General features: G+C 40.7%; 1 protein-coding gene across 3 annotated transcripts in view; it reads right to left on the bottom strand.

Annotated features, from left to right (window-relative positions):
* The window catches only part of KIAA2026 (KIAA2026 ortholog), a 57,774-nt gene extending 47,635 nt beyond the window's left edge, over positions 1 to 10,139 (bottom strand). For 2 of the 3 annotated variants that reach the window (XM_039356166.1, XM_039356168.1), the window contains exon 1: positions 7,954 to 10,137. In XM_039356166.1, coding sequence (XP_039212100.1) covers positions 7,954 to 8,576 — 623 coding nt within the window. In that variant the 5' untranslated portion in view covers positions 8,577 to 10,137. Of the gene's footprint in view, positions 1 to 7,953 lie in introns of all 3 variants that reach the window. The other variant, XM_039356167.1, reaches the window with a different exon arrangement.
* Between the last annotated feature and the right edge of the window lie 3,394 nt (positions 10,140 to 13,533).

Below are 13,533 nucleotides of genomic sequence, written 5' to 3'. Positions count from 1 at the left end.
TTTCTGTGGAGGATTGGCAGCAGGGGTGGGGTGGGGTGTGTTTGGTTTTTATTCCCCCCGTCTGCTGGTTGGTTGCAGCAGGTTTTGGTCACTTCACATGACCCTGGGACACTGTGACCGTCATAAATATGAATCAGTTGCCAAGCATCTGAATGTAAATCACAGGACCCTGGAGATGCTGCAACATTCCAGGTGATCGGCGCTTCTTCTTGGCTCAGCAGAAGCGCCAGGATTAGTGCTGCTTTCCAGCTGATTGGTGCTTCTTCGGGGCTCAGCAGAAGCACCAGGATCAGCGTCGAGCTCCAGCTGGAGCCTGGCGCTGATCCTTGCGCTTCCGCTGAGCCCTGACAGTCCCGAAGAAGTGCCGATCAGCTGGAAAGCGGCACTGATCCTGGCGCTTCCGCTGAGCCCTGACAGCCCTGCAACTCCAGCCATCTCTCCCTTAGGCTTGTGCCACCGGTTCAGCTCATTCCCCTCCCCCACTACCACTTTTCTAGGATGGTCGCGTACCACCTGCCAGGTGCCAATGTACTACAGGTGGTACCCGTACCACTGGTTGAAAAGCCCTGGTCTAGAGAAACCGTTCTTCATATATTTTTGTCTCCAAGCCTTAATCATCTTAGTTGCTCTTCTTTGCACTTTTTCCAAAGTCTTAACATCTTTTTTGTAATGTGGTGACCAAAACTAGATGCAGTACTCCAGGTGTGGTCTTACTAAGGCTTTATAAAGTGGTACTAATACTTCATGTGATTTTGATTTTATGCCTCTGGTTATACAATCAAGGTTGTGTTAGCTTTTTCGGCTGCTGCTGCACACTGCTGATTCATGTTTAAGTGATTGTCCACTAGGACTCCAAGGTCCCTCTCACAGTTACTGTTTTTGAACCTGATTTTGCCTAATCTGTATTTGTTCCCTTGGTTTTTTCTTACCTAGGTACAAAACCTTGCTTTTCTCCACATTAAATTTCATTTTGTTGAATCGGGCCCATTGTTCAAGTCTGTCAAGATCTTTTTGGATCATGAGCTTGTCTTCTGGGGTGTTGACTATTCCTGCCAGCTTAGTGTCATCTGCACATTTGATGAGTTCTCCTTCTATTCCCTCATCTAAGTCATTTATAAAGATATTGAAGAATAGTGGGCCTAAGATAGAACCTTGTGGTACCCCACTGCTTACTTCCCTCCATGTAGATTAAGGACTACTCATTGAGTACTGTTTGTCAGCCAGCTACAAATCCATCAGGTGGTGATGCTGTCTATCGCACATTTTTCTAGATTACCAGTAAGTAGATTGTGGTCTACTTTGTCAAATGCCTTGCTGAAGTCTAAATATACAATATCCACAGCATTTTTCTAGTCTACTAATTTAGTCACTTTGTCAAAGAATGAAATAAAATTGGTTTGGCATGATCTGTTTTGAACAAACCTGGGCTGGCTACTAGTTATAACTTTATTTATTTCTAGATGTTCACAGATCTGTTTTTTTATTATTTTTTCCAGTATCTTCCCAGGTGTTAATGTTAGGCTGATTGGTCTGTAGATTCCTGGGTCTGGTTTCCCCCCCCCCTTTTTGAAGATTGGAACCACATCAGCTCTTGTTTATATTTTGAAACTTTTTTTTCATTATCTTTAACTTTTGTTGCAAGTCTTTGTTCATTCTGAGCCTTAGATTTCCTGACTTCAACTTTGCAGATTTAGTCTATACATGCTGGTATTCTGCCTTAGTTATATGTCCCTCTTTCTATTTTTTGTACTTATCCTTTTTGTCTTTCAGTTTATCAGAGAGATGTTTGTGCAACCATGCTGATTTCTTCTTGGATTTCTTTTTCAGTGGTATTGTGTTGGACTGGGCCTTTATGCTCATATTTTTCAGAGTTTCCCACACTTGAGTTGTTTTTCTCTTTAGGATTTTCAACCATGGAATTTTTCTTAGGGACTCTCTGAGTTTGTTAAAATCAGCTCTTTTAAAGTTTAAGACATTGGTTGGATTATATTCTATTGTTTGTGTTTGCATTATATTGAATTCCAATATGACATGGTCACTCTTGTCCAAGGTTTCAGTATCTTCAACTCCCTCTATCACTTCTTCTCTATTAGTAAGAATTACTAGTAAGAATTCATATTAGTCTTATGTTTATTTTTGGGCTTTTTGCTTACATGTGTAATAGTACAACCATGTAAGTCTTATAAGTCTCCTTTTCCAAACTTAAGGAACTAGCTCTTCCCGCATTAAATTCAAAATATTACAATGTTTCAGAAATCTACTTTAGAAATGTGCTGCCATTCAATGAGACATTAAAATACCAACTTCCATTACATCACCCCCCATGGTCATGTGATTGCAATTCAGGTATTTGGCATCTGTCTCACATTTACAACTGGTTGCAGCATTCATGTGATCACAGTTTGTGACCTTCTCAGCCAGTTCCCAAAATATTGGGAAAGTTGGATTTGTTTGAAAACCGTGATTTGCTTAATGACAGCAAAAAAGGGCCATAAAATTGGGTTGGTCATGTGCTGACTCTTTGATTATCATCAAAGATATTCATGCCATGCAGCATGTATGAAGCCATCTGTACCTCTAGTCTATTTATTTTTCCCCTAACAGCTTTTTCTTATCTCTGAATGTAAGAATTAAGAATGGCCACTCCTTCCTCTGGGACAAGCTATTCTACAGGACAAGAGCACTTACACAGAGTACTCACTTTCATGCACTTTCCACAGATGTTCTAATAGACGGGGGCTTTCAACAGTTTTTCTCTACTGATTTGGCATTATAATTACTAAAATAAGTATGTAATGAAGGGATTCTCCCATTTATACACCAGAGGGAAGGGGGCAATTGAAGGCAGAAGTTGGGAGTTAGCTCAGAATCATAGCCTTAGACAACCTCAATCTGTCAATGACAGATTTATGAATACATATTTAGTGCCAAGAAAGTCACTAAAGAGAATCTTCTGATATGTTGAAATATTAAAGGAACCATTTATAATCATTTCCAGTTATTTAATCAAAATTAAATTGATTCCTTGTTTAAACATTAACAAAATGATTGCTATCTTCCTTATGATTGAAAAAACAATAAATCCTTTAGACATCTCCCTAGGTTAAAAAGATACTATAATTTTGAAAAGGAAAAATAAGAAAAGGTTCTCCACACACTGAGAATATGCAACATACTCTCTGCATGCATTAAATAGGAAGATTCTATCTGGAACAGGTAGTTTCAAAGTTACACAGATACCAAGCAGAGAGATCTTTATAGATTAAAAAAAACATTTTGAATTGCACAGAAATATACTGATAGCCATTGATAGCCATTATACCATGGTATAATGGGGTCTGGTCATTTATTAGGCAGCTCCATTGAGCCTCAGCTGAAGCTTCCATGTGGTCTTCAATCAACTATGAGTTAGTATAGTCCAATCAAGAAATGAAAAGGACATGAGAGACTGGCTGGCTGGGGAATTATAGGAATTGATGACCACATCTCTTCAGTCTGCCAAGTCTGAGAAACACTGATGCAGTAATCTATTAGTTTACTAATTTGAGTCAATTTTACTTTCATAAAAATGGGAAGAAATGATGGGCAAATAACCAGCAACTCAAAAACTCGATCCATAACTGATTACAGGTAGTTAAAGATGTTGAGGTCATCTGGAAAGCTGACAGGCCAGGTTTGAGATTTGAGTTATGTGTGACCGGTGAGTCCGTTACTTGCTCCAGCTCCTGCCCATCTAGAAGTTCAAAAGCATGCAAATGCAAGTAGATAAATAAATACCACTTCGGTGGGAAGGTAACAACGTTCTGTGAGCCTCGGCGTATACTCATGCTGGCCACATGACCATGAAAATGCCTTCAGATAACACTGTCTCTCTTGCCTAAGAAATGGAAATGAGCACAGCCCCCTAGAGTCGGATTCAAATGGACACTGGAAAACTTTACCTTTTTATACAGTCTACTAGCAAACCCAGTAAAAATTACTACAATGGGTTGCATTTATCGGTCTGCCCAACTGGAGAGTTTTGGACTTGTCTGCTAAGGAGCTGTTCTGTTTTGTTCCAATTCTAAGAAAAAAAGTTGTTGAATTTCCTGCCCAAAGTTCAGGAAAACAAAATTGATTTGTGAAAATCGTGTGCATACAACATAACTATGCAACTATGCATCCCTGCATGTGAAGAAGCTTTTAATATGAGAAATTCTCTTTTTTTAAAGCAATATTGTCCTTGTTTTTCTTTAGATATAAAAAAGAATTTATTTTAGAAAAGCAGAAAGCAACAAACATCTAAGTAAACAATTTACATATTGTCTTCTAGATTTTTGGATCATATAGAGAGGAAAATTTGAGAAAAAGTGTTTTATCATCTTAAATGTTGCTAACTAGCCTGCTTCTTCAGAAAATATTCTCATAAATTTACAGTAAAAGTGATTATTTTATCAAATTACGTGATACATTTAATGTCTGATGTCACTGACTGAGATAACAAATTATATTATCCGATGGTTGCAACTAGGTTCTTAATAACCTGAAACCAACAACCTGTTCTAACTGGATAAAGTTTTACCTAAAAAGGATAAATGTTGAACAAAATTAGGAAAGAAAGTATTTTTTCTGGTCTGTTCAGGCTTTTCTACAAAGTATCTGCTTAAATTCTTTCCTCCCTCTCCGCTCCCCCCCCCCACCTGCCCCTTCTGTTCAATTGTGTATCCAATTCTTGGAGACTGCTTGGATAAGTCCCTATAGTTATCTTGGCAAGGTTTTTCAGAAGTGGTTTGTCATAACCTTGTTCTAGGACTGAAACTGACTAGCCTAGATCATTTAGCTGGCTTTGTGTCTAAGGCAAGTCTAGCACTCATAGTCTCCCAGTTTCTAGCCTGATGCCTTAACCATTGTATCAAACTGTTTAAAAAGGTATTCTTAGGGTCTCTATTAAGCTTTATAAAAATGCAGGAATCTTTTCACAATAGTCATTCATGTTTAGTAGCCATCAATAGTTTTGTCTCTTTTTTCTTTTAAAACATTTTAAATTAATTGCAGCAAATTCCATTGTTTAATAATGCACTTATGAAGAAATACTTCCTTTTAGCTGGCTTGAATCTTTCATTTACTGCATTCCTTGAGAAAACTGAAATGTAAATATAGTAATAAATAAGAAATTTGATTACCTTGGCATTTGGAATTCTGAGAGAAAGTTATTTTTTCAGCAGTATGTAAAGACTTAGAAAATAATATAGATTTGTTTTTAAAATGGAGATATATGACAGAATAGAATCCTAAAAATAGGCTGGCTACCAATATTGGTGCAAAGTGAAAGCCATTTAAGATGTTTTGTACAAAGTTTCTGTAATTCAAGAATTAGCTATGAACAATTGTACTTGCTGAAAGTACAGTGACAAAGAGAAACATAAGAACAAGTTAGAAATAGCCTCACTGTGTAAAATTAAAAGCTTATCTAGTCCATCCTTCTATTCTCACCAACCAGATGGCTTATAGGAAGTTTACCAAAAGAACACAAATATAATAGTCTCCTGTTCGTGTTCCCTAACAATTGGTAATAAGAAACATCCATCTTCTGATGATATTTCTGGTGTTAGAAATAGTATGTGAATGCCACAGACTGAAGTTCAGTATAAACATCCCTTAGTTTAAATACTGGTAAACAAACCAAATCTGCTTTCTGAAATAAATGGGATAAGGCAGGGAAACATAAATTGCTTAATTTTCATCTCATCAATGGAAATTCTCCATTGATCAAAACTTTGAATAGCAGGAGCTCCTTCATTTGAAGTACACAATACTAGATTCAAGTCCTATTTTCATAGATAAAATTTACATAGTTAATTCTTCATTGTTTCATTAATTTAAACATCTATATTCCATCTTTCAGTTCTAACTGAACAATCTTTGATGGCAATAATTTCCCTGGTCTAAAACAATGAGACAAATCTCAATTTCATCCTCATTTTCTCATTTACTAATATATAATATTAAACAGAATCCTCTTATTAATTGCTTCATCAGCAATTACATTGATGTATCAGAGTGTTCAGCTATGGAGATAATGTCCATTTATCCTTGCAACTTCAAAATTGTAAGAATAGCTATTGTCACACTGCCAGACTTAAAAGTCAACATCTGCTTATAAACAAAGTTAAGGAATACATATATAGATATATCTTGTGTTTGTGAATTTTAATCTATCCAAACTACTCAAGCTCACATTTTAGCATTTTAGGAGATATTTTAAACAGTATTGTTTATTAGATATTCCTAAAGATATGTGTTTTCATACTGTAGCACAAAATCCAGTATCTTTGGTTTCTGGTCAGAGGAAATAATAAAGTGTTGTATTATAAAAGCAAAAGATAACATAATATTTGTTAAAAAAATATGACCAAATTAATTAGATATCAGCAGTGACTGAAATTCCAAGCACTGCTGGGAAAAAAGGCTATTAATGAGCTAATGTAGCATGCTAAATGCTGGCTTTATATACTTTTGTATCTGCATCCAACTAGCTCATCTAGTAATTAAACACCGTCTTTTCAATGCATAGTTATTTGCAGTAAATGAAAAGCAAGCATCCATAGAAGTTATGTTCATGTTCTTCAATCTGAGTTTTCATTGAGCAAGAACATCCCTCTTTCATCCTCAAACTGTCTTGCTTCATTCAGACCATTACCAGCATCAGTCAGCAACTGAACTATTTCACATTCAGAGTTAAGGCAGAGTAAAAATGTACCATCTAGCCCATGTTTGTCCATTGAGAAGAAAGGGATTGATCTGACAAACCAATTTTGCAAACTTAGGTCTATTTTTGCAACTTAATGCTAATGAATCAGAACAATTAGAAATATAGATTTCTTCTGATGCTGTCTTTATTTAAATAGGTAACTGTGCACAAAAGCTGTAGTTCAGAAAAAAGCATCTAGTTTTAAGAATATTTATACAGCTCAAAATTCAAATACTGCAAAACAGTATGTGAGCTGATGAAAAAATGATCAAAGATGCTGATGAACAAATACAAAGAAAATTCTAGATTTTATTTATATTTCATTTCTGTTAATCTCCACCAAGAGTCTTTAGTAAGGTTTTTAAATGAAGAAATGAAGTACTGTATAGCTCATTAGCAATATACAGTATCTACTTCATATATAGAAAGTCTAGGATTAATCTCTGGTTTCACTCAATCTGCTACCTGTGTAGCTGACACCAGCATAGGCAAAATAAGACTAAATGGGTCAATTGTATAAGGCAGATTCCTTTTCTAGTCCATGGGAAGCTGTTCCCTCATCTATCTTATGATGTTATAAAAAATGTATTATACAATAAATTTTCTGACCGAAGCATCTTATATCTATTTCTCTCACTATATAATCTATTTCACTTATAATCTATTTCTCTCACTATAACATTAAGAAGATAGAATGCACCAAAAGAAAATACACATTTTGTGGTGACCCTCACTATAAATTATAATTATACTTTTTATGGAAGTTTAGCCGCTCTCAGCAAAAAACAAAACAAAACAAAACAAAAAACAACCCTTGCAGACATTCAGAACAATGCATTCATAAGTATAAGGCCAAATTCTGGTGGCACAGTTTGCATTTCACACTAAATTCAAAACAAATCACTTTATGACTCAGTATTATATAAAACCAGGCCATAATTACATCACTTTACCCCACTTCTAAACTTTGTCGTAAATGAACATCAGCTGTGCAGTACAACAAACTCTATATTCATGATTAAGAGCTTATTATTTCAGTGGGCTTGTTACTTAACATAATTGTAGCCTCAAGAAAAAAAAATAGATGGTATGTATCCAGTTTTTTTTTAAAGAATCTAGGTCTTACACTCTCACAGCCTATATTTCACAAAAGTAGAATTATTTCCACTCTGTGTAAACTTTTTTCCTTAGTATTCTGACACAGCAGATATTATTACACCTACCGAGATAGCAGAGCCAGTTTCTGTTCAAGCATCATCTCCACCTTCTGGGCTTGTTTGGAGAGCCAGTGATCTACCCCATGAAGTCGATAACAGGTCTCCAACATCAATCGGAAATCGGCCACAAAATCAGTAATTCCTCTGTACTGGCCAGAAGCAAATTTTTCTTCCATTTTCAATAGCCACATCCCGGATAATTGCTGAGATTTGGGGCAAGGCAGATAGCCACTATTTTCTTCTGTGGAAAAGTCGGAAGCACCCGCTTGCCCGGGCTCACTTGTTTGGCTTTCCCAAGATCTTAAGAAAGGAGCAGTCAGAGGCCGGTGCTTTTCTAAGAGAAACTCGCTCAGGATCCGATAGCCCTGTTGCAATTCCGGGCTCAGGGTTTGCTCCCAATCGGGGTGGCCGCGAGCGCTCACTCCCTCTAGCTTGTCTCCTGTCAGGAGGCAGCCAGTGAGCGCCGGGTCCGTTAATGCCTCCATTCCGCGCTCCCCAGCTACGGCCGTCTTGGCAGCCACCACCACCACCTCCTCCTCCTCCTCCTCCGACGGCGGCGGCATCTCCATGTCGTCTTCCTCTTCTTCGCTACCGTCGCCCTCCTCCCCTTCGGGCTGCGCCAGATTCATGCCCCGCCGCAGCTGCGTATGTCGGCGCCCGAGGAAAGCGGTCCCGGCATCCAACAACTTGAAGAACTCGGCGCCGCTTCAGCCGGCCTACACAGCTCCCGCCTGCCTCTTCTGGTTTTGGCCGGCTTCGGTCAAAAGAAGGTGCAGCTCCGGCGGCTTTGCCGCCGCCGCTTTGCGCGCTTTGGCCCCCGAGATGCGGCGGCAGAGGCCTCTCGTGGAGAAGAGCTGTAACCTGTGGCGGCAGGTGAGAGCCCTTCTAACTCGCCCGGGCGGAGGAAGCGGGTTCTGAAAGCCCGCCGAGAATTCCCTCAGAAAGGGCTGCCCGGGACCTCTCCGTCCTTGTGCCGCAGGACCGAAAGGGGCGTGAGGAAGCCGACACGGAATACCTGCCTGAGTGGAAGGAGCGGCTGCCGGGGCCCCTGGCTCATTGCCTCGCTCCCCTCTGGACCAAGAGGCGTCCGACCGGTAGGGAGGCCTGCGCTCCCTCCTCACTCTGCACCCGGGCCCGACGACGCTTCTCTCCAGCCCGCTGGCTCGGCTGAGGGACGCGCGGACGAAGCCGGCGTGCTGTCAGTTAATGGGGGGCGCTGCCAGACCTGAGCAGTCCCCTCCCCCCAGCCAAGAGACAGAGAGAAGTAGTGGGAGAACCCAACCTCCACGTCTGCGCATGCGTAGTAGCGGCAAACTCTCCAGTAGCGTTGACTGCGCGTTTTGTATTGGACACCTGCTGGAGTGACATCATCAGGGAGTGACGAGAGGGGGGAGGAGGAGGAGGAGGAGAAGGAAGGAGCCGGGTCGCTGCTCGGCTGGAGACGTTGGCTGCTGGCAACCGATGGAAACCTCGCCGTAGGGTCCAATGTGTGAAGGGCTGAAGGAGATATGATTTTAAGTAAAAGCGTAATGCTCATGTTAAGACTCATTGAAAACGTTAGAAACCTTCGGTGTTGCGCTATTCTTCTACCTGCATTTCGTAACCTTCTACGCGACTAACTGCAGACTGGATTGTTCACCTGGCGTGATTTGAAAACAGTCACGGAATGGAAGACACCGATTATAGGACCCCATCGATTTGAAGCACTCGGTAGCTTTGTCTTGAATGGTAAACGCGGAAATTCTTTTGAAAGGGACAAAGAAAAATAGGGCTTCGAGGTTTTTTTTTTAAATTAGCGTCTCATCAGCGTTGTTCCGGGTTTGTGACTGCCGCCATTATATCAACAGGAACAGTTCATTTGCTCTACTCCAGGGAGCTCTCCGTGCCATGTAAATACCACATGGCTCATATTTCTGCGTTCATAATTTAAGAATTAATTTGAATGCATTTGGAATGAAAGACTGACTAGTTGCTGCAATCGAAGCCTTTTTAAAGTGTATTTATATGAATTCATATTTTGTGTATATAATACTATATTATTCACTGTCCTAACCATGAAATTTGTTAGAATGGTAGGATATAATCCTAACAAATAAATATTTTATTGTTTTGTTTTACATTATAACTTACTATGGGGTCATTGTTGTGAAAAGTGATTTATAAATGTCTTAAATTGGAAGTAAATAATGCTCTGATGTTCTAGAACAGTGGTTCTCAACCTTTTTAATCCCACGACCCCTAACCGGTCGTAAGTCAAGGTCATAAGTCGAGGACTTTCCCTGCCCGGGAGCGCCGCGCATGCATGGTGCCGCCCCCTGCGCCAGCTGAGGCGTAGCTGGCAAGCGGCAGAGACGGTGCAGGCCAAGCACCGGCTGGGCCACCAGCTGGCCCAGCCCAAGGGAGGTAAGGCACCCACCGGGCCCCACGTGCGCCAGCAATCCTCCCTGCACCCGCCGGCCTCCCACCTCCCACCCCTGGCCCTCTTTTACTTACATTTTTAGTAGTTGCTCAGCAGGGAGGGGTGGAAACTTCCAGACAGCTCGCCTTCGCTGCAGACAACTTGCAGCACCGTTTGCAGAATGGGACTTTTGGCGGGCTCAGCAGGGCAGACAGCCTGGACAATTCCTATTGGCTTTTGAAAGCCAATAGAATTAGACTCTATTCAAGAGAGTCTATTCTATTGGCTTTCAAAAGCCAATAGAATAAAAGGGCGTAGCACAGCTAAGGAAAAGGGGAAAAAAATGGCGGACTGCGTTGTTTGGTGACCCCCGTGAAATGGTTGTTCGAGCCCAAATGGGGTCCCGACCCACAGGTTGAGAGCCACTGTTCTAGAACATGGGTGTCAAACTCACCACGTCATGTGACATGTTGCAATGTATCGCGACTTTTTTTGCACTGCCAGAGCTGGGGTAGGCACAGCATCCATATGATGCAACCGGCCCATGGGCCGGCAGTTTGGCACCCCTGTTCTAGAATAACATTTGAAATGTTGAGGATAAACAGAGGAATTCAAAGCATAGCAGAAACAGAGAATGCAAATTATCTGCAATTCATTCTGCTGCTATAGTCCAGGAATTTACCAAGAAAGAATGGACGCTGCTACAGGTAGTCTTCACTGACTACTAGTTCAGTGACCATTCAAAGCTGCAATAGTGCTGAAGAAGTTGTACATAACTGATCCTTGAAGTTCCAGTTGTCCCAGGACCCCCACAGTCACGTGATTGTGATTCAGGCACTTGGCAAACAGCTTCCACTTCTGAGAGTTAAAGCATTTCCCAATCACTTGATTACCATTTTAGACTTTCCCTGCCAAGGTCACAAGTTGCTCTGGTAAGTCCTCCCTGCCGTCCTGCACATCAAGTCTTGCTTTCTTTTCCTTGGCTCCCCTGTGCTTGCCCTCACTTTCCTTCCTTTGATCTCCCTGAACTCACACTATGCTGCATCCTCCTTCCCTTAGCCTCCCTGTGCTCACACACTTGCACCTTCCTTCCTTGGCTGCCACACCACAACACCCATCCCCCAACTCATGTCTGGCCTATACAAGTTCTCCCTGGGCTTCCCCCATCTCTCTCTGCTCTTGCCTGGGATTCCTGCCACTTTCCACTTAATGACTTGCACATCTTGGGATCACCATGGTAACCATGCATACCTGGATTGCCTTCACTAAGTGATGGAGTCGTGTGATACTGCATTTTATGACCATAGTGACATCAATCCCAGTCTCAATTGCTGTCTTAACCCAAGGACTACCTGTATTATTTTGTGAATTGAATTGTAAATATCTACACACACACGCACCACACGAAGGAGTGGATACTGTTATTAGCTTGTTACATACACACACAAACATATACATAACTCAGAGAGGAACTATGGAATGCGCATATATGTACATATCAGTAGAATCCCTGTTAGTCAAACATCTTTGACATCAATTAGTCTTGTATAAGTAATCCAGTCACTTCTGAACTATAGTCTTGAGTGGCAAAACACCAAACAAAGCATCTTTTCCATCTGTTTTCACATGCATTTTGCATTCTGAATCCACTGAAAAATATTATTTTGCAATTTTGTTTAGATTAGCTCTAACAGTCCTTTAACTTATTTGTACCATTAATTAAATCTTGCAATAGACATTAGTGTTGCATTTAAACAAGGTTTGAATTTAAAGGAATTAGATTTTGTTTCAAATAAAATAGATATAGAATACTAGAAAAATCTGAACGTTATGTTTAAAAACATGAAGAGCCTAACCTGAAAATAAATCCTCCTCTGGACTAGACAGGCTTCCATTACATCAAGAATTCTCTTCTAGATGGGTCCTTTTGGCTGATCAAAAAATATTTATGAGGTACAGAGAAGCATTATTTGTTGTTTCCTTTTATGATCAAGATGGATTGACACCATGTGGATGCTGTTGGAAATGTATATTTGACAGGACAAGTTCCAAATTTATCAAAGACAGTTTCTTGGACATATGGCTGCATACTTTTGAATAACCCAAAGCCAACTTGAGTTGTGTGCTGTGTTTCCTAAAGGCAGTTTACTAATCTGAAATACAAATACAGTTACAAAAATGAAGAGATAACCCAGGTTCACATCCAACTAAAACTTATGTCAGAATAATTTATTGTGGTGTTGTGAAATTCAAGCAAGATGAGCTTGAGCTTTCCTTAACTGATGGAGGAAGGCGTTTCATAATGTGGGAGTTTCACAGAGGTGTACCTCTGAAGCCCCACCCACTTAACCTCATATGGGATGAGTATCTACAGTAGCATATCTCAGACTGCTACAGTAATTCTGATCAGGAGAGACAGTCCTACATACATACATATATGTGGTAATAGTATTAAAAACAAACAAATGATTCCTGGGTGTATTCATATTAAACAGTTAAAAAGCATGAGCACCAGGAAATTTTACAAAACTACAAAAGTTTTAATTCAATAAGGATGAGGGAGAGGGACTGGAGAATAGGAACCAAGGCGAGATACTTAGAGCAAAGCTCCACGGTAGGAAGGATGACAACGGGAATGCAAATGACGGACAAAGAGGGGGAGAAGGTGGAAGGAAGTGTATTGAGGGGGAGCGTCCCAGGGAGGAGTGTGGGAAGAGAGAACAGCTTAGGGAGGTAGAGTTTACGAGTGATCAAAAAAGGAAGGCAAAGAATCCCTCTGGGTTATGGTCATACGAGTAGGGGGGAATGGGCAGTAACACACACACATGCAGGAAAAGTAAGGAAAATGCAGGTAATGACATACAAGCCACGACTAAAGTGCAGATTGGCAGGCTGGGACCCGTGACACGATCTAGGAGCCTGGTGCAAACGGCGTCTCACCTATAAAAGAGCTTCCCCATCGACTAGAATGTACCCCGACGATGTTGGCAGTTGCCAACGAAAGCTTGGTGTTTTATTGAATTAAAACTTTTGTAGTTTTGTAAAATTTCCTGGTGCTCATGCTTTTTAACTGTTTAATATATCGTTTCGAGCAATGAAAGAAGAGAGGGTGATTGTTTGATGCCAATTAGATCGGATGCTGAAACGATCGCCCCGGAGGGTATCTGCCGCCCCTCTTAGCAGACGGC

Source organism: Crotalus tigris, unplaced genomic scaffold (assembly GCF_016545835.1).
Source record: "Crotalus tigris isolate CLP2741 ecotype Arizona unplaced genomic scaffold, ASM1654583v1 scf7180000018786.1720131, whole genome shotgun sequence".
NCBI lineage: Eukaryota > Metazoa > Chordata > Lepidosauria > Squamata > Viperidae > Crotalus > Crotalus tigris.
The sequence above is the reverse complement of the archived record's forward strand: the minus strand, read 5'-3'. Positions and strand labels throughout refer to the sequence as shown.